This window comes from Charadrius vociferus, unplaced genomic scaffold, assembly GCF_000708025.1.
Source record: "Charadrius vociferus isolate BGI_N301 unplaced genomic scaffold, ASM70802v2 scaffold63, whole genome shotgun sequence".
NCBI lineage: Eukaryota > Metazoa > Chordata > Aves > Charadriiformes > Charadriidae > Charadrius > Charadrius vociferus.
In genome coordinates this window covers 1,566,366-1,590,694 of record NW_009647579.1, presented here as the reverse complement: position 1 = coordinate 1,590,694, position 24,329 = coordinate 1,566,366, and the positions used below count along the sequence as shown (strand labels likewise).

Below are 24,329 nucleotides of genomic sequence, written 5' to 3'. Positions count from 1 at the left end.
TTCCTGCTGCTCATACCCTAGCTCTAACCTGTACTGGAAATTATTTACTACTACAAAGTAAGTATTTTGTTTACAAGTACTAAGTGCAAAGGTGCACGCATTTTCATAGGGCATTTCATTTTTCAGACACAGTGGTTTATGGCATCAGGACCACAACAGTAAACCATGGCAAGGAGGGGAGGCAGGCCTTGCCACTCACCTCAGTGGGCTATTTTCTGAGGAGAACCACTACTGAGCTTTCTGTGCCCACTGGGTGGCACTGTAAGCAGGCCCAAGTTACTTAAGTGTTAGAATATAGTTACTGCAGATTTTTTTTTTCCCCCCTAAATTTATCTCTAAAAAGTCTTATATGAAGCTACAGCTTCCTTGCGCAGAAATGCTTACTAGAAAATGGAGCCAAATACTGAACTATTCCAGCCACTCCAGTGATGATACAAAGTACTTTGTAACATGTTTCCTGTGGTTCAAATATATATAAAAATATGTGTGTCTATATATATATACGTAGAGAGGAAGTATATTCCTGTGGTTCAAGGAATATACTGCCAAAAAGTTTTTAATACAGCAAAAAAAAACCAACCCCAAACAACACTCTTCCTCTTCCAGCAACAAAACAAAAAGGCCCTGAAGCAAACCAACAGAAAACCACAAACAGTTTTTCCATAATCTAAGTATGAAGGAATCAACAGAACTCACTGACAGCATTACCAAACAGTCACACAAGCAGAGGTTCAATGCAAGCTACAGGTGTGGGAGAAGATAGGTAAACATATTTTCAGTTATGCCAAAGAGAATTTGGTGCTGCCATGACCAAAGCACTTTCCATTTCTTGCCTAGCAACTCACTGTTGATTAAGTTAGTAGGACTGTAGCTACAGCTTTGAAGGCAGCACAGATAAACCTTCAGTAGATGTCTCAAACACGAGAAAACAGAACTTGAGTTCATACGTGAAAGACTGCAATACAGCATACAGCTAACGCCATATTCAGCCCAATAATGTGGCAGAGGTACTCTTTTCTTGCTTCTGGGCTCTGCAAGTCATCCTGCACATTACCACAGACTAACTTCTTCCAGAATCCAAGTCAGCCCTTTTAAACATACTTGGATATTCACAGTAGTCTGACATAACCTTTTATTTTTAAATGCTAAGTCAAAAGACAGAATTTTGGATCCTAAAAGTTTTGAAACCCCTTAGTTTATTTAAAGCAGTAACACATTCAGCAGACTACACAGCAGGCATTCTAAGAAAAAAAAAATATTTTGGTTCCAAAGCAAAGTAATAAATGAAAAAAAAAAAAAAAAAAGCAGCACCTTATTTAGGTTTGGACTCAACATACCTGGTCTTGAACTCGTAATGAAGTTTTTTGTTCTGAAGGCTCTGTACTTTCTGGCTTTGGTGGATTTACATTTTGTTGCATTCCAGAACTTGACATAATACCTAAGTCACTGATCTGATTCTGGGGGGGGAAAAAAAAGAATTAAATTAACACAAATACATGAGTCTTAAGTCTACATTTATTCACTACTACAATCCTGTTTACGTGGCATCTTGAAATACAAACGAAATAGTACCGATTTTTGTAGGACACTATGGAATTCACAGATTTTAGGAATTAAAAATCATACCACAACATCCACCACCTGTATTCATACAGCTTTTACTCTTTATTATTAAAACAAAAGACAACTGGCTTCATACTTTTTCACTGAGGGAAAAAAATAAAAAAGAGGCAGGCTTTTCACATCCTTTATCTGCATTAGCTAGTAATGAAGAAGTTTGCTATACTTCATTAAATCAAGAACCCAAACTAGAAACAACTTAGAATGATTTCTGACAGGATTTTTTTTTTTCCTAAGTGGCTGGCAAGAGAGCTTGCCACTGACTTATGTGCACCAGGTTTAATTAACCACGTGCACGTATTTTTAGTAGGTGTTATTTTGGTTTTCTGTGAACATGGCAAAAACCAGACAAGTGACCTGCATTATAACAGACAATATGTTTACAGATAGAGTTGACTTCTGTCTTTAATAAATGTATATACCTAAACGAAAACAGAAGTTGTATTACAGTTTAAATCACCAGTGAAAAAACCCAAACTGTAGAACAGTCTAGTTTTCAATAGGTAAACTACACCTTATGCATATGATATAGCCGAACTTCAGCACTACATGTGATGATTACTCTGGTCACTTACCCACAGCAGCAAAACGGGTATGGGTTAAACTTTTTAGCAACAAGTTAAAAAAAAAAATCTGTGCTTTATTATTATTTTGTTTTCAATTTCTAATTGAAAGCAATAAATACAAAATCAGGACTATACATTGCGATTTAGGGACAGAGGTGAGAAGCAACTTCTCCCATCTTTCTGACTTTTAGCCACTAACTTGAAGGTCAAAAACTGTGCTTAAAATGCTGGCTGCATTGTGGTTACAAAATCAGACAAAGCATAGTTTTCTTTTCACTAGAGGATGTTTCCATGCTCACACTGAAACACACACAAAACACCACACTATCAAAAGCATCCATTCACTTCATTTAAAAAAAAAAAAATCTCAAAATTCATTCATTTTCACATATGGACTTGATGTAGCAAGTACTTGAAGGATTTAGCTGATTTGGAATCCTAGATTAAATCACTCAGACCTTCATAAATCTCTTTTTCACTCTCTCTGCCCCCTTCTCACGCTGACACTCTGCCAATCTCATGTGGGCTGCACACAAGGATTACTGTATGATCCATCTGGAATGTACCAGGCAGATAAGTACTTTCTGCTCCTAAATACAAATTCATGCACAATTACCGATTGCCATAAAATATTTTTTTTTAAAATAATTAAGACAGGAAAGGTCTCTCAAGAAGCCATCTTCAAAACAAGTTGGTTACCTAATCACATTAACATTGACATACCTTGGCTACAAGGAGTTCCAAGATTAACGTGCCAGAGGTTTGTTGCTAAAGCTGAGGTGGTCAACAGAACATTCTCCAAAGTAGTTTGCTTGAAACGTGACCAATATTGCTCAATTCTGTTTATCTGGCAACTTCTACATAATTACAATCATAGCAGGCTATAGGATTATGCTCAACAGATTCGGTGTACAGTTCACATACACACACAAATAGGAAATTAAATAATTATCCTAGTTTCATTAGTGTTCTAAAAGCATCAAAAACCAGAAACAGACAAACAACAAATAACCAAGATCAAGACACAAACCCCCCAATTATATAGTAGCTCTACTGTAGTCCATGTCCTGCGTATTTCCCTATTGTATTACAGGCACCACAGACATCGACTGTCCACCCCATAATCTGCATACCATTGACTGTTTACTTGTCTACAGAGCTTCTTCTACGATGCTTAGGAATTTGTAAAGCTTTTCAGTACTCTCACATGAAAAAGATCTGAAAAATTAGGAGCGGAGAAGCTGGAATATCCATTCTGAGTCATTTTTAAGAGCCATCTGTTGGCAATGTATATAATCCAATACTGCAAGGACAAAGAGGGAGAAAGGCTTCATCATACCGTAAGAGGGCACTACCAAAACAGTGAGTTCTTGTGGTGTGTGCTTTCTTTTTTTTTTTTTTTCCTTCCTTCCCCAAAAGCCTTCAATTTCTTCAAACCTGGCTCAATTGATAGAACATTGAAAGATGACTCATTCAGGTTTTGATGCTTCCTTCTATGCTCTCACAAAAGCTGCTACTTCCACAATGCTGGCCTTCGTACAAAGACACCTTCTCCCCAAACAGCATCACTGATGCTCAGAGTATGTTTTTTAAACCTGTATTTAAAGTGTTGAAAAAAACCCACATTACTGATTTTCATAAACTAGTATCTAGGCTGGGTCAAATATATTGTATCATTTGTCAGATCCACCTGCCCTCAATCTATGGCAGAAAGTGACAAATTAAGTTGGCGCATACAAGGCTTAATCCACGCGTTCATTCTTTTCTCCTGACCCAGCATTGTACTCTAACAATCTGGAATCCTACAAAGACTCAAATCCCAAGTACTCAAAGAAACTCCGCTGTGACCCACTGCACAAGCAAGTTCTGGAAGGAATCAAGCACTCTACTAATGTGCTGACTCTTCTCCCACCAGTACAACAACAAAAACCATACCACAGTTCTGCAATGTTATACTCACACATCATTTTACTATTGCACATTATTGTATTATTATACTTGGGGAGAGGTATGTACATTCAGACTCTTTGTTTCCTTTTTTTGGATCTCCACATATTACCCTAATATTCATCCTGCATGCATGAATTTGGTCCTCAGGAAGGAATTACTTTATGTAGTCCTAAGATAACTAATATTCTCCTCCATTATACAAACTTGTGAATTTAGCACTGGCGATAAATACCACACTCACCCTTCTGAAATCAGATAATTTATTAAAAGGATAGACACACAGTAGACAGGACAGAAGTAGTAAACTGGGGAACAGAAGGATCAGGGAACAGTATTGTTATACTTAGTCTGCAGCTATTAAAAATATGCTTCATAGAGTCTACAAATGTACTGAATGACTAAATCTCTAATCTCTATCACAAGACTTCTTTTGAGAGTACAAAGAGACAGATGCTGTTGGGTACAATTTTTATTTGCTATTCCCAGAGACAAAATTTTCTCACAGCAGTAGAAACTGTTGTAAAATGGGTCTATCAAGCTACATTTCAAGTGGGATCACATGATCACTATTCAAGCTACCTTGTCTGAAATCAGAGACTGTTTCCTAGTAAAGTGTACTTGAGAGAGGGAACAAGACATCAGTCTGAGAACAAGGCTACTGAAACAATGGCAGAGCATGCCTGCTCTTTAAAACAAAACACAGCTGATGTGTTAAAAACTAATTTCCAGACAGGCTTTCTTAAAAATGAAAAATAACGAAACATGTCAGCAAAGAGTTGCCCACTAAGGTAATAATTACAGAAATAAAACTTACGAATTCATGCAACACACGAATCCTAAACTGTTTAAAAATATTAATTTTTCCCCACATTACCCCTTCTCCTAAGTCACTGTACATCCATGCTTGTATCACACACATGGGATAGCTCACAGAGTTTCTGGGCTTCTGCTATATTATTCAACATGCCAAAGCATTTTAGCGTGCAGCTCAATGAATGCTCTTGATTATGGCATGAACCATAGCAGATCTCCTCCAGTGACTTTCAATACAGAGCAAAAAAACTGAAAAACCAAAGCATCAGCCACGATAAGGAATATTTACAATAATGGAACTTCAAGATCACAAAACCAGACATGTTCAGTGGTACGTTATTCTACAATGTTACATATATACCTATTTGTTCATGTTTCCTTCGACAGTGATCTCATAAAACAAGCCAGTAGACAAGTACTGAGATTAAGCAGCCCGTGCACCTATTTAGAAAAATATTTTGTTGTGTCTGCATCTCCAGGTATCTGTTTTTACAAATGTATTTCCCCCCCCAGAAGGTAGTAACTCAAACGTAAGCATACACAGGCCTGTTAAATTATGGATTAGGTGCACTACTTGGCAATCTTGAGTCAGAATGTATTGCACAGGACAATTTAGTGTATCAGAATTACTCTCTATCATCTCTCTCTCAGAAATCACAGGGCATGCTATTTCAGTAGGCTCCATATGATGTCCTAAGGCCCTTATTCAGAACCATAGAACTGTTGAGGTTGAAAGGGACCTTTAAGATCATCAAGTCCAACCATGAAGTCCAGCCAAGAAGTAGAAGTAGTGTTTTTATTTGTTCATAACGTTAGGGAAAAAAGAAGAAGAAAAAGAGAAAGAGACAAGACATTTCCTTACTCGTTCATATTCATCCTTGGCTTTACTAAGCATTTCCAGGATGTCGATGGGCCTGTTTTCATTGCAGCCATTGGTTCTGCTGGGACTCTTTCGGTCCTGGGAAACTTGCTGCGATCTCTGAGCTTCTTGTTCTACCACTCTATAACAGGAAAGGAGAAACAGGATTTTCAAATTTTATCTGGAGTTAACATCTTGCAAAAAGTAGTAAAGAAAAATGTACTCCCAGCACATTGACACATTTTGTTCCGCCTGTATAAAAACCTAACACATAGTTGACCAAAGTTACACAAGTTTTCATTTGCTACAAGGTTTATACAAGTCAAATTGTCAAATCGTCTGTACAATTTATCTACAATCCAGACAGCACTGGTCTCTCTCTCTCACAAAGTTCGCCTACATTAAACACTACTTCTGTAAAACTGTCATACTTAGAAATTTTTAAATTAAAATAAGTTGTCATTCAAGCATGTTATACAGAGAGCACATGTACCATACCATAGACTAAGTAAAACACATTTTTTTACTCCTTACTTCCTAATATGCATTTTTTTCCCATATTTAACCAAATCAAGCTATGTTATTCAATGAAATCAATTACAAAACAGTTCTAATTTAGGATGAGGCCTACCATTATACAACACAACAAAGACACAGGGAAAGAAGAGCACTGGCTCACATCTCATATCTCTCGAGTCTGCAAGGAGGCTTAGAGCAAGTTACCCCTCACTCCCCCACTTAAGGCTCTGGAAAGAAGGGCAAACCATTTTCTTCTCTAACTGTCCTGTAGTCATTCCACTTACAGCATGCCTTTTCTTCCAGCCTTTGGCACCCAAGGTTCATTCACTGCTTCTACTCCACCCCTACCTGCCTCAAGTATCAAAAAATTTCAGTTTAAAAGACAGTTAAGATATGGAAGAAGATGATGTGTACCTGGTACATTTCATTAATAAAAGTAAAGGCAGCATATATTTCTACTCCTAATCCATATGCAGTTCACAAGATATACACGGCTGTGCAATGCGCTAAAGCTTATCCTCTTGAAATAAACACACACCAGCCTGTAATCCCTTCTTTTTTAAGCCTGCATTAATCAAATATGTTAAGAAAAAACAAGCACTGTAAACAGGGCAGAGCTCTGGAGCTGGCACATCCCTTGAGAACTCTCATGCTGTGGAACTGATGGCTGGTGGGGGAGCCAAGAGGTGCCATCATAACAATCACATAAAGTATCAATCATTCCAGCCTCCAGTTCCTTTGGGTCAGTTAGGATTCAGGAGTAACTCTAGATTGTGTAGACTGTAGAGTAACTAGATATTTACGTGCACCTCTGAGGAAAAAATAAAAATAAATAAAAAAATAGTTCAAGTCTTGGAAGTTTCTTCCCAGTTTTCTAGCAACCAAGTCTCTTTACTTCACTAGAGTTTAGCTGTGTTTATCTGAAGAAGGGTTAGACTTGGCTTTTAAGAATTCAATGCTGCTTTCAAAATTACTTTGAAAATTTTTAATTTTTCAAGATGCTTATTTAACCAGCTTCTCATTATTAGTACCGCTTTCTCTGTAAGCAAGCATTCACCTGCAAATGTAACTCAGAATAGGGAGGCCAATCTACACGCTGACAATTTTTAAGACCTGCAGCATGTGCTCATTTGGATGAAGCAGCTCAATACTGTGAAATGTTTCTATGGTGACACCCTGAGAGAACATTTTGTTCTAGCAGCCCACGTGGTCATACAGTCCTGACTTTGGACTTATCTAAGCTCAACTCTGAAACTGGGTATGAGAAAGGGCAAGGTAAAAAGAACCAAAATACTTTGGTGAGATTTTAAGTGTCAGCATAATTGTATCAGAAAAAAGAAATACTTGAGTTAAAGGGAAAATTCTGGACAGCTGAAGTCATGCATATGCTGCCTGATAGATGAAGCAAAGGCTTCAGTCTTGAGACCCTCCTGCTCTTAACTAGGTAGTACAGAAGGTTTCAACAAAACACCTTCCCATTAAAATAGTACTAATTGGTCTCATTGCAAAACATCTTCAAGGAGTACATCCATTTCACAGAAATGTTTCACAAAGATTTCTGAAAAACATTTTGTAATTTTTTTCTATTGTCCATTATGAAGTATTTGTTGCCTTTTTACAGTTTGGGGTTTTTTTAATTAAATTATCTTCTGATGTGGATATTTGTCTAATAGCTCTTCTCCCAAAGCTCTCTGAGATACTCTCCCACTTCTAGCTTGCTGCTTATATCTCAGGAGCCAGTTTCGGTCTGACTGTTGAAACAGGGTAAAACAAGCCTATAGACTAACCTGATTATAAAAAAATCCTATAAATTTACATGTCAGAATGCTATAGTTTCACAAAGATCTGAAAACCCCTAGTTTCTGTTCTACTTCTAGGAAGCTCATCCCTCATAAACAATCATTTTGACTTGACGCAAATTAATTCCTTCTAAAGTTAGCAGTTTGATGACCCCCATAAAACTTTTTCATTTCAGAAAATTCTAGAATTCTTAAATAAAAAAAAAACACAAAAAGAAAGTTCTGTAAATTGAATACCTTTGCTGGAGGGGGCGGGAAATCAACTAAAGCAAATCTGTACAGCAAGCATGCTCTGTGTGCAATCCAGGATTAAATCTTTTTTAAGCAAGGCCTGCTGTTCCCTTCCATTATATCAGATAGCGGAAGAGGCACACATTCCTTCAGGGACACAGTAGTTGCTGTGACAGTTTGCTTAAGATTATCTGCAGTTATAACATTGAAAATATACCTGGCACAACCTCACAGAAGGGGGGGTGGGGAGCAGGGGGGAGAGAGAGAGAATGTGCAAAGTGAAGTCTGTGATTACAAAGCCCACGAACACTAATTTACTTTTCTTTTGAGAGATAAGCCACCAGAATATAAATGGGTGGCCTGCAATCTTTTTAACTCGGTCTGGCACAATAAGGTCAAGTCAAACAGCAGGAAACAGAATGCAAATCTCCTTGAAACCTTTTATGGTTATGTTTCTGAAGCTCGGAGGTACTATAAAGGCAGTACTCTTTCCTATCAGTGATACAAAAACCCCACCTAAACGAAAGGGTGCCAATCTAAATTTGCACCCAAGACAAAGACAAAAACTGTGGAACAAAATTAATACTCTTAGAAGACAACGTAAATGTTTATTTCAAAAATATACTGAACTAAGCCTGATGGAGCCTGATACCATGTGGTGAAATGCAGTTTTCCTTCTCCAAGATGCAATTTTATTGTATTTTTTAAATTAAAAAGTATACTTTAAGTTTTCTTAAATACATCTTTCATCCCAGGATGAAATAGTTCTCTTGTAGAGAAGCACACAGAAGTATCAGCATTTTTACCTTTCTTCTGACTGCCTTCTACACATTTTGAAGGAAAGCTTTATGTTTGTGGAAATGGATGTCGGCATAATAGTACCAACCGACTTTTCATCAAGTCTGTAACAAAAGCCTCAGAAGTGCAGCTTTTCCATCCTACAGTAATGTGCAACTACAATGCCTTCATTTCATTTTCCTTAGTATGAATCTTTAGATACTCAGAAGCTATAAGGCATGTCGCACCAAATGAAGTGTGATTTCATTCTACAGTGCTTTATCAACAAGTAAAAGTAAATATACTTGCGGTAAATACCTGTCTTAGTATAAAAATGGCTTCTGCAAATACTTTTGTTACCCCCAAACCAAAGGAAAAAAAGAACTAGAAGTATTCAGACACTCTATAATCTAATAATGAAGAAAGGTGTTATGAAAAAAGGCACTCAGATAATGAAAGACTCAGCACTACTTACGCTAGCACAGACCACTTATACCTTTTTTTAATCAAGTGAAGGTCCTAGCCAGCTCAGCAAAAGTGTATTCTGTCAATATGCAATCAATAAATCTTTATTTATGCAAGCGAAACTAGAGAAATCAAATGCATACATCTGAAGTGACAAAACTCACTACATGTTCCCCAAAGTCTGCTTGATGCATTAACTCTAATTTCGGTTTCAGAGATACTTTTAATCCACAATTATTCCAACACCTACCGTGACAAATTCCAACATTAAAAAACACCTTCCAAAAGAATTTGTTATCTCAGAAACTTTCTAGGGTGCAGAGATGCTACAATTACAAGTGTGAGTATCTGCACCATAAACAGGGGCGAAGCAATAATGCCAACTTCAGCACTTCTGCCTCTCTGCGTTAATAAAGCTGCAATATAGGCATCAGGGACCCAACAAAAGACAGGCTTCAGTAGTTTACAGGGAGACAACAATAAAGCTTAGATCGTTCCCATACTGACTTTAAATGAACCTACAGCTATTTCCAGAATATTACAGAATCCAGCAAAAAGGCTTAGATGTGCTTTACGGGCTGCTGAGCCATGGCTATACTGGTCCGTTACCTGATTACACTTACAAAGATCCCTGAAGTATCTATAGCCCATGATTTGTGCTACAGTGACCAGACTAGTTTCGTACCAAATGAACTCAAGTTTTGCTATGTGACACTTACATCTGCAGTGTGGCTGTGCATTACAGAGTAAGAATATGGTAGAGTTTGAAGGGTTCAGCTCTCTCCCCGACTGCAAACACTAATCATGGTTTTAAATTAAAAGGTGCATTAAAAAAAAGAGAAAACTTTGCCCTTCTGATGCTCTGTTTATAAAGTGGAGAGGCAATAGACATTTTATTTTGTTTGGTAACAATTTCCGACAGTTTCACACCACTGTTTTCCAGTAATCCTTATAATTAATCCTTACATTTGGACAAGCCAAATAACAGCAAAGAGTCCAACAAAGCTGGGGGAAAAAGAAAAAAAATGGGACACGGGAACTGTATAGGGTTGTCAGGATGAGAGAGAAGAAAAATAAGCATTTAGGAAGAGACGTTGATATTAAAGCCTGTCATTTGTGTTGTCTTACATTGATTCTGTGGGGAAAAGCCAAAATAACCCAAAGCATGAATCCCAGAAAAAGAAATTAAAATTCAGCTTAAAATGTCTACACTATGACTATTTTCCATATAATTAAGTTCTGCCAGTCTTCAAGATATCCTGACTCGCAAGACATGACATGCTGTTTAAGGCATGCTCTAGAAAAGAAAGTTCAGGAAAGTAGAGTGTGATGAAGAAAAGCGAAGCAGAGAACCAGGAATGAAAAGATATGCTGTGCAGTACATCTGCATCTTGCAGTTTTGCTAGCGTAACTACCCTGTCACACACTTCAAGCTCCTTCCTTTCGTAACAACACTGAAGATTTGCTTAAGTTCATTCTCATTCTTTTCTATTAGTAAAAAGTCTTAGCTTAATCTGCAAGGGACCTCACCTGAAGGAGCAAAAGGTGCAAGAACACCCTCCATCCACAACATGTTTTAAAGACCTTATGCCACATTGCCAACTCAACCAGTTCCAGCCTTCTTTGACCTCTGTTCTTCACACAAACCTCTGTACTCTAGTCTGAAGCCCTCCTCAGCTGTGCCAGTGCAATCCTCTACAATACAGACAGGCTAACTGCACTGCCACAGTGACAGCAGCTGAAACAAACTAACAAAACCATGTTACTGCATACACAGTCTGTCTTTTAAGGTTTCTTTAAATTGAGATCAGTTTCAGAAGTTCTGCTGCTGCGCGAGATCTCTAGGAGCCCTCGGGAGTACAAAATAAAAGCAAGTGACATGGTAGCTTTATAGACCAAATTATTTCCAAAGGGGGGTAAAAAAAGAAAGAAAGAAAAAAAAATAAATAATCAAACAATCCAGAAGTTAGCAGCAACAAGCTCTTATTATTTCATAGTTTTGCCTACTCTCCTAACACCACTTTAATTCTATTCGATTCCTCCTACTTCTCCCAACTATTCTCCACTCGGTTCACTTTAATCAGGAATAATAACTAAGCCTTAAACCACCCCCCTCCCAAAACCCAAACAAAAACCAGCCCACCACCAAACAAACCACAAAACCAACCAAAAAACATGGCCATCATTTATTTAATTACACTTTCTGCATCAGAGGATCTTTTGCCAGCATCCCTATACAAAATAAAATACCAAATAAAAACCAGTGTTTGTACATGCTTTCCTTGGAGAATGCCAATACTTCAACTGATTTTTTTAGTGCTTAACTGAAAATTTTAATGGTTTAGTTTTGTAAAAATCAAAACCAACATTTTGATTACTAAAAAAACCTGGTATCAGCAAGAACATTGTATCTTTCTATCTAAGGAGAGTGAGAAAAAACCCAAACACATTTAACAGGTTAGGTTTTTTTCCTGTATCACATTAAAGAATTACAGAATAAGACCACAGTACTTACTTAGCCATGAGTTTTGCTATTCGATGACAGTCATTCTTGTCGTAAAACCAGATACTGTAAATTGACACTTGAAAATAAGAAAAAGGCAAGTGTAAGACAAAGGTTAAAAAAAAGAAAGAAATCAACAGAAAAAAAACCCAACACACCAGCAGTCCATTAGATCTACCATATATGAATTGCCACCAATTTCCATTTGAATATTCTGTATGTGACTGACCACTATTTATAACCAGAAATAGCACATGTGCAAACACAAATACAACTTCAGTCAGATTAAATACAAGAACTTCAAAACGTTGTCATTGTTTGAAAATTCAAGTGTCAGAAAAATGAAGTTTTATCTACCAGATTCCTTCTCACTACAGTTGCAACCTTCTGTTTTGAATTACTGAGTTTAACATTTAAACTAGTCTAAAGAACATCCTTTTTTTTTAAAAAAAAAAAACCACTCATTTTTAAATTTTTCCATTTTTGAAGCTCAACAAAAATACTGAAGTCTGAATTACGGTATGACAATTCAGTCAGAGGCTCTCTGGAAGGTTCCCTATCCAAATTATTTTTCTAAGAGAAGTAACTGTCTAGGAAAGAAGCAGTACCAAAGCTTCAATCTTACTGTCACATTCATGGCGCAGCTTAAAACTAGATTCATATTGAACCCCACTCTTGAAAGTTATCAAGGACAACGCAACCATGGCAAAAGGGTTCCAGCTCAGCAAGACGCTATGCCCCATTCTGGCTTTTAGAATAAGTAAAATTACACTGAAGGTTGACAGAGGTAGAGCCTGATCACTGAGCTGAAAGACAGAGAGCAAAACTTCGGCAGTAGTACCACGTACTATTTCTTCATCCAGCAATCCCACTTCAAAGAAGCCATTTTTACCCACACACATACTCCTCACTGTCCCTCCCCACAGTTGCACCAACACAACAAATTTGAAGAACTCTTTTCAGAATTGTATTTAATCCAACCCACAAAGCAGGTTATTTTAAATTTTGGTTCACCTATGAAGTTTGTCAATACATAATCTTCAAGTACATCAAAGGCAGTTGGACACTTTACATACGTTACCACTAAAATATTTTCATTTCTGAAAAGACACTTTTAGCCTTTTAAAACTCATCTTTACATTGCAGTTCATGCCAAAGTTTTTATGAAGTTGAAATCACTAACCAGTTATAAAAATATGACTTAAAGCAAAGGAAAAGAATGGTGTTTTTTTAAAACAGCCTTTTCCAAACAGATGCAGATTTTTATTTAAAAGTGAAACCCTTTCCTCTCCTCCCCCCACTTTTTTTTTTTCCTCAGAACACTCAAATCTCAACCAAAGTCCACTCAAAATTATTTCAAGCCATGGCAAAGAGGAACAATTATTTAATCAAACTTTTTTTCCTAGACCTGCCAGTTATCCTAAGCTGTGTTGGACCAAAACCCTCAAAAAGTCATGCCCACACATCATTTCTATAACAATATCCTAAGACAAACTGAAGTTCTACTTTGCTGCTTTTTTAAAATTTCATTAAATAACAACTATATCCATTTGGGTGTTTGTTTCTTTAGAAGTTATAGTTTAAGTAACAGACAACAAAGCTTTTCAAGTCATAAACAGAGAAATCAATATAGCACAAATTTAAGGAACTTTCTTCTTACAAAAGACATAAGCCAATATAAAAAGGCATTTAATACACGTAGTCAATGCTTATGAAATATTTATTAATATTTAGTTTAATACAACTGGATTGTCTACTGCATAGAAACCTGAAAATGTTTCCAGTTTGAGCTACTACTTTAGTCATGTACCATATTTTAACACTAAAGGAACCTCTTTCCCTTCCCTGACCCCATTATCAGACAAACTGCCAAGAGAAGAAAGCTTCTTCAAAAGCATACTTGCTGAAGAAACAAAGATAAGGAACCTATAATGGTATCTTAATGGGACAAATGATAAAAGTCACACTCAATTCTGCCAGAAACAGGCCTACACAAGACCAGAAGTAGATCCAAATCTCCATGGTGAACAGAGTATCAGGCTTTTTTCCACTTTGTACTACTGGCAAGCAATCATAGGGAGCTACTGCAAAACATTAACAGTATTACAAGGATGTAAAGCAGATTATGAGCAAGTAAACTCGGGCATGAACTCAGATATGGTACAACAGGCTGGAATGTTTACCTTCCTCTTTTCAAAAGAGGACTCATTTGTACTATCGGTTCAGCTTGCTTGCCCCAGAAGCACGCGCGTACATCCCAACTGCACTACTATATCTGATACACTTCATACATGCAGACAACTTTAGCTATGATCATCCTTTTATTAAAAAACAGAGTTGGTACTTACCAGTTCTTTTCAAATCTGCAATCTTTTTACTACACCCAGCATAAACATTAGCTGAATGTTCATATGTCTAATGGCATGCCTTTCTACTGCAATTCTTTTAAGGGTTTCATCCAACAGAAGTCACTGAATTAAGTGACATTCTTCCACCTAGTTCAACACTTTCCATCCAGCTTTTCTCCACTGAATGCTGGGCAGCATCTTTAACAGTCAAGTAGAAGTAGTTTGCAATCATCAGGAGCAATATCTTTCATCTGGATTCACACGGCATTTTGACACACGTGAAGTCACAAGTAACCCATATCACAGACAAAGCAAATTACATAAAATTAAAAGAAGTCATCAGTTATCTTCATCTACATTCTTCTCAGACATTGTCATTTTTATTAGAAACACTGGACTGCAAATATTTATCTAAACACATAACGCTCAACTCCTCTCCAAACTTGACTGAATTGATCAAACTTGATTGAAACTGCTATGGGAGAGAAGAGATTTTTCAGAAGACAAAAGCATTCAGAAAACAAAAGGCAAGTCTAACAGCCTGATTACACCAAAAGGAAGGTATTACTGTCTCCTACATTGTGCTCCCATTGCTTCGTGGGGCAGTCAGCAGTTCCAATGCTGCCCAGTTAGCAGATCTGGATTAAGAGCAGGGATAGCAAAGCGCCACAGTGAGACAGAGGCCTCACTCTTTGGCAACATAAAATGAAGTTGCATCCCAAAACTGTAGTTTCACTTCAATTTTCATTTTAAGGAAGCATGAAGCAGCAGTGTCACCACCCTTACATTCCCACAGCTTTGCCATTAACTCATTCCACCTCAATTCACTCCTGTCCCTGCCGTCAGCTGGATACATTTTAGTCCAGACCTGTTCATTAATACTGCTTGTGCATCAGCTTCACAAACATGCCATCTAGCACAACAGAGGGCAGAAACAAGAAGCTGGGGGCAGCACAAGGAGGCAAAACTGTTGAAATGTTCATGAAACTGTAGCCTGAGAATGCTACGCTGGAAGAAGTGTACACGGGACTTATCAGCACTGCCAGTTTCAGAGATTCCAGACCTATCACTCTCCTGCCTTAGGCAATTTAGCCATCTGTGCCGATACAGCTTCGCCTCATTCAAAAAGATGATCTGTTTAGAAGTTACCTTAAATAGTTGGAAGAGCTGATAGAGGACAGAGAAAAGTTGTATTTTGCAGTTCCAATTTAGATGTTGCTATACAATGAAGCAGAACTGGGAGTGGGGCACAGTTACCTTTCAAACTCTCTTTGGGAAGACTTGTATTTTGACACCCATCCCATAAGGTAATCATGGAAATCAACATGATCTTGCTCCTATGAAGCAAGGCGCATCTATGCATCATTTTACACTTCAAATAGAGTTTAAGGCATAATGCAATAAGCACATAAAGCAATCTCTCTCAAAGCTCCTATTTCTTCCAGTAGCAAGGTTAGCTGAAATGCCACCTCTCCTCAGTCCCTCTGCTCCAATATCTTCTTCACTGAGATTCCTCATTCACTATTTATTTTTTCCTCAATTTAAACATTAGCCTGCCACACAGATTTATAAATCATTAGAATTAATAAAAAAAAGTTCCTTCCTTTCTTATAGTTTTGAATATCTAGGGCCATTTCACAAATACAGTTCACAGCACAATCCCACAAACAGTTGCACTGGAGTAATTTGGCAGGTGACAAACAGCATCTGAGACCAGGAACACTTTAACAAACTGCCATCTGACAAAGCATAGTGTGGAACCAGAGGGATTACTACTTTGCCACACTGAACCAGAGCAGAAAACCCCTTCCAGTTAGAGTGCTATCTTTCAGGTCAAACAAAGTATTTTTAGAACTTCTTAACAGCTTTCAGTGGTTCCTCCCCTCCCCTCCCCCTAGCTTGCATTGCTGCTTCTGCTATAAAGGTATCAAGAACAGGCTCCTTCCTTATCTCAGACTAACCGACTGGGTTAATGCGCCTGCTGGAGAGCCATTCAGCTTCGGCAATCACAGAGACACGTTACACTTAACGCGGTGCCAGCCGGGAGCAAAGGTGATAACGAGAGACTTTCCTTGCCAGTAAAGATGCCCTGTTTTGAAACCAGTCGGGAGCTCTTTCAAAGAATTTTGAAAGCCATTTGAAATAATGCAACTCATTTTGCTCTTGCTGTTCTGAATACAAGTTTAATGATAATACGTCAGGGCCAGAAGACAGCACTTTGTAACTGAGCTTTACACTTAAATGTATAAACCTCTCCAAAAATCCATTATTTCTGTTTTATTAATCCTTAGCCTTGGACAGGAATAAGAAGCAAGAAAAAACAAAACAAAACCGCCACAGCAAAAAAGGACTATTTATTTTGATACCCAAGTTTTATGCTTAGCATCTGTGTTTTCAGGACCATGGAAATCAACCTGCCTGGCCTCCCAAATGAACTAGCTTGGATTAAAAAGCCTTTTAATCAAGACCAGCGCCACCGATACAGAGGGAAAGTTACACACGAGAAAGACTTGAAAGAATACTTCTTGCAGACTTTAAGAGGTAAGTTGGCCTTTGTTTAAAACTTTGAAGTGTTATACTCTATTATTAAGCAAACTATATCAACTATCAGCTTTACATTAGATTCTCATATTACAGACTGAAAGAAAGTACTGAATTTTCAGATTGGGCTGTTGTTATTGCTACTGGCAGAACTGTATGCCTTTTTTAAAACAGTCGAACATACTTTTCACGAACTACAGACAAGGGGAAACAAGCTTAGGTTCATTAAAAAAAACAGGTCAATGGGATTCAGTGCTTCATGAACAAATACTCTGAACACTATAAAGAACGTGCATGCATCCAGAGGGAAAGTTAGACAGGGATAAAGTGTACTTGTCAACACATATTCCAGATTAAGCAATAATAAATAGCACATTAAGTATGAAGTATAATCTAAAAAAATATATCTACCTTTTAAGAGGAATTCTAAATTAAAAATATTGTACATTACTGAAATTAAAAGAAATTGACATAATTTCTTGATTTGCTCACATTTGGAGATATTTGCTTTCTTTAATTCTCTCTAACAATGAGAAGTAGAATAACTTTTTTTTTATATTTTTATTTACCACAGTAACTGGTATAACGTCTCACAGCTTCTTAGTCACACCCCCTGTCATTTTTGCTTTAGGATCTGATGCCTCATGAATAAACGGTGTAACTTTTCAGGCAGCATTATATACAACTTTCAAAGTAGACAAAGCCTTTCTCACAATTTTGGGGTTTAAGTATTCTTTTGGGGCTTGAACTGTATTACGTAGCCAGAATGATTCTGAGAAAAAGAAGTCTGGAGTTGGGAAACATTTCCCCATTAATGGCTGAAATATTAAAAAGGTATTATTTTCGGGAGGGGAGTGTAGAAGCCTCTACGTGTCTTACATCTAACCAGAATAACGAATAACATATTGACCCAATTGTCTTCCATTTCACCCAGTGAATACAACAAAAGGTAGATACAAGAAAGGTACTGTATCACTTGGTCTATTCTCCTTCCAGAATACCCATGAAAGGCTCCTTCATATCCCACCTTGCAAAAACAGGGGAACCCCCACACCCAACAACTATGAAAGATAAGTCAGGCCTCCTTTCCTGTGAGAATAACATGGCAATTGCCTACTCTTGTTCTAAAAGTATGAAAAAACTTTGTGCAATTGGATAAAGGATCTCATGTCTACAGCTTAACAAAAGTAAGTTCTGATACACAGCAAACTAAAAATTCCATTGTATATTAAAAAAACAAGTATTTGAATGAATCAAATCATAAAGGAATGGTAAAACCCACCAAGCATTACAGGCAAATCATTTGCATAGCCTCGAACCAAGAAAAAAAATATTTATATACTGCTTGCAAAGTTTTTCATGTAACTGGTTAGCAGCTCTGCATAGACTGGAGTACGTCACTTGATATACTCAGAACAGCTCTCATGCCATTTAAGACAGAAATGCCAGAGGTCTGATACATAACAGACTGCCCTTATTATTTTCTTAAGTCAAGACAGAATCCCAGAACAAAGTGAAAACATGAAGTTTACAAAACAGTAGTCAGTCTTTATAACTGAATATGATACATGGAACCTTCCCCAAATATGCAGTGGCATAATTTTGCTTTCACCATCTACTGTTTCTACCAAGCCCTGGGGAAGAGTAAACCACGATTTGTCATTGATCCTGCTACAACCTAAATATACAGGTACAAAAGATGTTTGTCTCTGCCACACAGCAGTATAAATAAACATGATTTTAGGTTTTTATCAGGTAGTCTGAACCATTCCCCATCTATAAGCTATGGAAACAGAAGAATCAGTTTAATCATTCAGCAGTGTTAGCAGGACAGCTTACTCTTAAGAGTTTCTAATAATCACAGTAGATTTCCTCAAGCAGGACACAAGAAAAACCACTCTACAAGAAACAGGGCTGTTGCCAACACTCAGTGCAAGAGGTAGTTTTTCCTTGCACAACCTAGCAGTCCATCCTCTTTCAGTCATTAAAGGATCTCAGAAGAACTCCACATTAAGCCATTAGAGATATGCATTGCATTAACCATTGGCTTAAAACTTCTACTTGAATTAGTCCCCAAAAATGCAAAGTTTTTTCATGCCAGCATGAAGCTGAGCAGAAGTGGACACCCTTCTGCATGAAAAGAACTTGGACGACGATCTCCTTATCTTCCCACACAAATAAAATACATACATGTTGAAATTTGAAAATTCAAATCAATGATGACTTTTTTGGTTTGGGGGTTTTTTGTTGTTTTTTTGTTTGTTTGGTTGGTTGGTTTTTGGTGTGGGTTTTTTGGGTTTTTTTTTTTTTAAGTTTCACAAATACTACACAGATGAAGGCAAACAGATAACACTGAACGTTTCGATCACATAATTTATTTTTTTCTAGCTAATTCAGGATACAGAGGTCAGAAAATTTGGGAAACTGCATATAAAGAAGAAAATCCAAAATGCAACAGCTAAATGCAAAATGTAGCAGAGTTAGCAGCACTGAAACCGCAAGGAATAAAAAGCTTGGATGCTGTTTTCTATGCTTTTAAGCTTGTAGTCAAACAAAGCGAACACTAGCAGAGCACACAAAAACTGATCTACTGCTTATCTGTGGCACTCAGGGAAATAACTAGTGACATACAAACTACGCTGAACATTTCCAATTTGCAATCAGGGTAGACTGTTTCTGGGCATGCTACCACCCTCTTCCAGGACATAGGGGCAGAGTGATGAAATAAAGGATAGTTTCCAACCAAAGTATTTCAAAATGACAATGGGAAAGATAAGAGGAAAAAAAAATACTCTTGATTACTTCAGAATGCAATTATTTCCCATATCCAGTCTATGTTTTCCTCCCTCACCTTTGTATGAATTCCTTCCTTCCTCATACTGTTCTATGTCATCTCTATCCTAAGTCCCGTGAGCCTCCCACAGATCTTACACAATAGTGTCCCATAGGAAAAGGAGGGCTTTTATGAATGAGAGAAAGGCATATAATTAGCTCTAGGGGTTTCTGATGAACTCACACACAGTCTACCTTCCTTTAAGTGATCCTCTAGGCACTCCCACTAGAATACACCATGGTAATTCCTCAGCAGCTCCTGCTTCCTGATACCATCAGCAGTTCCAACAAATGACTCAACTTCCTGCTTCTCTTATGTCAATTGCATATTCTTTCCTCTATTGTCACCTCATCTCCCATCCTTCCCCTACCACCATCATCTACAGCTCCTCTTCCAAACCAGGCAACCTGCTTAAACATCCAACTCCATGCAGTATTTCCACCCCCTCCCAATTTCTTGCCAGTCATTTACTTCCCTCGCCTCCTAGACTTCTCACCTTACTGACAAGTTTTGACCTCTTCCTCTGCATGACATTTACAGAAGGATTGCTAAGACTATTAAACAGAGGACACCACCTACCTTAAGCTGTTCTTTTGTCACCGTAATGGAATCTATCCTACTCCCCACAGATCCTAGAGGCTTTCCAAGGGGGAAACAGGAAGGGATTAACATTTGACTGTTCTTTTAGGTACACTGAAGCATAGCCAAAGCACTGTTCCAATCTGTAATTCAAGGGGACATTCCAATAGGAAGAAGACGTGATGTTGAGGAAGGACAGTATGCAGACAGCATACAGGTTCTCCAAGTAATTCAGTAAGGGGAACCTGTAAATAGGCAGCAGCAAGCTAGTATTAAGTACTTTGCCTCAAAAAGAGGACATAAAATTATACCTTTGTACCAGGAGGACCCTCTGCTCTGTGGGGTGCCTTTTATTTATCTACTTAACCTAATGTGAATTTCATATACACATATACTCCCTCCACCTCTCTTTAAGGGCTACGTAATTTATACTTAGAGCTCTTCAGAGTAACGGGATTTTTAGCGTGTACCTATTTGGACCACAGTACACTAGGAGTCTGAAGCTCAACTGATGACCCAACACACTACCAGAATTCAAAAAGCAGCAAGAAGATACTAACTACTATTTTACCACTCTGTGTAACGATTATACTAACATCCAAACTTGCTAGAGTCTAAACTCCAGGAAATTTAGTATAGACATCTATCTCCTGAGTCCAAAACCTATTCTGGAGAAAGAAACCTTCAACCTAGAGCTGAGCAATTTTCTCAATGTCTTCAGGCGGGTACTGATTAATATTTAATTTTTCAGTTGCAAAAGAGGAAGTCTTTCAACTGTTCTTGGTGTTAAATACTTTCAAAATCTAGCATCTTCACTATTCTTTCATAGTTTTTTTATTAATACTATAGCACCATGTATATGTTTAGATTAAACCTATCAGATCATTAATTAAAAAGAATATAGAAACATTTAACCTTGTTAGTATATCCTCTTTCTGCTGAACACAGGTGGTCAGCATAATATAATACAATACCCCAGCTATTTAAGTAAATCTAGCACTGCAGACAGAAACCACCAAACATTTCACTGGAACCTGCCCTATTACATTATACCTGAAACAGACATCACAGTAACCGGAAGTGGTCTAGGTTATAGAACAGAACACGAAGTTTACACGGATTAAAGAAAGTTATACTCACAGCTAGCATTTCTGTAGAGAAGAAAAGGTTCATGGAGCTGAAACTCCAAATCTTTATTTACTGGTTCAACCAGGTTGTGCATGTTCAGTCGATTCACTATCGTAAAACCATGATAAGGAGAAGCTGACCTATTGTTTCAATTAAAACAAAGACAAGGATTAATACCTTGATCAATGTATACAACTTTCTGAAACAGAGTTACAATTTAATCTTCAAATCTCCATTGCTTTATTAGCTGAAGCTTTAGCAGTCCTGAAGCTCTAACAGTTGGTCTTCTATGCCATTTCTTGGCATGCCAACTAATTTCATTTTAAAGCCACATTTACCTCAAAGTAGGATTAGGATTAACATTACAGTTCTACACTGCTAAACTGCTGCATCAAAGATATGCCTCAAAAAAAAATCTATTAAAAAAACCCAGGGCAGGTCCAGGATTAAAATGCAAATGTATTCAGTACTTCACGCAAGATGGTTTTGAGGCATTTCAGAATCTTTTGCTAGATGAGAAAAAAACAAGCCATTTATGGAACAACATTTACCTTACTGTAAATAGGTGTGAAAACAAAACAAACAAACAAACAAGATGTTAGCTTAAATAACATGAAATACACTTAGAGGGGAACCAGAAGCAGTAATTTCTTCCTAAAGGAAGGCTCTTAAAATAAAGGCTTATCTCAGCTCCTCAAAGTAGATATTAAATTATTCAGAATTGTATTGCTCGGTGAAACAATTTCTATTACCTAGATTTTTGCTAGACACCAGATGGAAAAAGAAAACATTAAGCAAGCAAGCACTCGAAGTTCAAGATAGTTTTAGATCTGTTTTCTCTTGCTACATGAATGTCATGTCAGCACACTCAGCTGTGCCCGTAAGCAGTCACGTAATCAACTCAGCGGCATGATGGAAGCAGGGTAAAAATCAGATATAATCAGCTCGTGTTAAAATTTCTGTAACAATGTGCCACCTTTACCAAATGATCAACAACAAAATCTGTCAAGAGCTTCTGAGGAGGGGGCAAACAATCTCTGCCATCACGAGTTAATCTTTTAATGTGCCTAACAGAACTTGTTTGAAATAATCAGCTAGTCACAAGGAAACTTTTTGCTTAGGGTGCTTTTTTTGGTTGTTGTTTTTTAGTTCAGTTGGCTTTTTTTACACTAAGTATTTGCAAGCTTGGAGCTAAAGCAAAGTAGATAGGAACTGGCTATTAGTATCCCTTCACGGTGCCAGGATAAAATATTGTAATCACTTAGTCTTTAACATTCTGTCTCAGGACAGGTTAAGTCTGCATTATTTATATTTCTTACATTCGGAGTGTTATTTCATTGCTAAATTTTTGATTTGCCTGTAATCTAAAACTTAAATCCACGATTGGCTTTACTTGCTGGTTTTCCCCCACACGCTTTTCCCTCATCCCATATAATTGGGAGTTTCTTTTATCAATTTGATGACAAAATCAAGTAGCCCCCAAAACAATACAGTAGCAGATATCCATCTTATAGGCAACTTTCTCCCAGGAAATGGCAGAAATTAAGTTAGGACAGATTATTTTATTTGTCATCTGTATTGTTTTCATAATCAGCTTTATGGATTTCAGGAGACCAAGGAAGACAGCATTTAACAAACTCAATACATGAACAAATACTATTGGATTAACAAAATAAGCTTGATAAATTAGTTTTTTGTGTGGATACATGTGCCTGGTTCATCAAGTTTTCTCGTTTTCCAGCAGTACTTTTAGGTGCTTTTGATAAGAGTTATTCACCTATGTGTAAAGTTTCTTCTTTTCAAATGAGTACACAGAGATTAACAGCTGGACAAATAAATAATTTTGAGTTTACTGGATGCAGTAAATCCAGTATGAAAGATACATATGAAGCCACATGAGGTTTGTTTTCTTAAGGAAGGAAAAATGAAAAAACCCCACAAGAAAACCCTTACCTTTTGTACACAAATAAGGTCCCTTCTATGTCGGTTTTCTCCTACAAAAGACAGCAATTGCATTTAAAGGATACACTTCTTCACACAGTTACTTAGCTCTTGCATAGTATTTTAATTACAGAGATTTACAATATCCTTATCTTTCCATGATGTTTGACATCATAGCACTAAAAATACGAAAATTTTCAGAAGCTACCTATTTTTTCTTAGTAAGATTAGGTGATTAAACCCATTGCCAGAAGATATTTTTCACGCTATCAATCTGGCAATGTGGCATACAGTACTCTACAACTTTCCTATGCTGAGCCCGACCGGTCAGAGCTGAACATCCTTCTCACAGCTCCGTATTTTAAATATGGGCAGTCCATTTGTCTGCCAATATCAGACAGGCTGCTGTTATTTCGATGATAGCACAGCCAATGACAAAACAATTTAACTATGGACCATGGCTGGTTCATACTTCAGTTTTCAAAGCAACCTTTACCTCGTGCTTGTGACCCACGAGCACGGACAGCTGTGTGCGGGCGGCTCTGGTGCTGTGCACCGACACCTCAACTTTCCATTTTTATAGTTTTGTGATAAAACTGGCTGTCAAGCAGAAACCGTGTTTTACTGCAATAACGAATACTACCATTTCTCAAACCCCATTCCTCCTGAATTAGGGCTCTGTTCCACACACATAAGCAACAACAAATTAGAATAAAAAAACAAAACCAAAAACCACTAAAAACAGTCAACCCAGCAACGGCCACCAAAATCCTCTCCTCTCCCCTCCCCCGGCACAGGCGCCCTTCGGGGCCGGCACCCCGGCGGGGGGAAGGCACCCAAGCCCCAAACATCCCCCC

General features: G+C 37.6%; 1 protein-coding gene across 1 annotated transcript in view; it reads right to left on the bottom strand.

Annotated features, from left to right (window-relative positions):
- Positions 1-24,118, bottom strand: part of DCP1A (decapping mRNA 1A) — a 34,142-nt gene extending 10,024 nt beyond the window's left edge. Inside the window, exons 1-6 of the mRNA XM_009880938.1 lie at positions 24,098-24,118; positions 23,485-23,525; positions 21,544-21,671; positions 12,115-12,181; positions 5,812-5,950; positions 1,338-1,457 (exon numbers count right to left, since the gene is read on the bottom strand). Of these exons, the coding sequence (XP_009879240.1) occupies positions 1,338-1,457; positions 5,812-5,950; positions 12,115-12,181; positions 21,544-21,671; positions 23,485-23,525; positions 24,098-24,118 (516 nt within the window). The remainder of the gene's footprint in view (positions 1-1,337; positions 1,458-5,811; positions 5,951-12,114; positions 12,182-21,543; positions 21,672-23,484; positions 23,526-24,097) is intronic.
- Between the last annotated feature and the right edge of the window lie 211 nt (positions 24,119-24,329).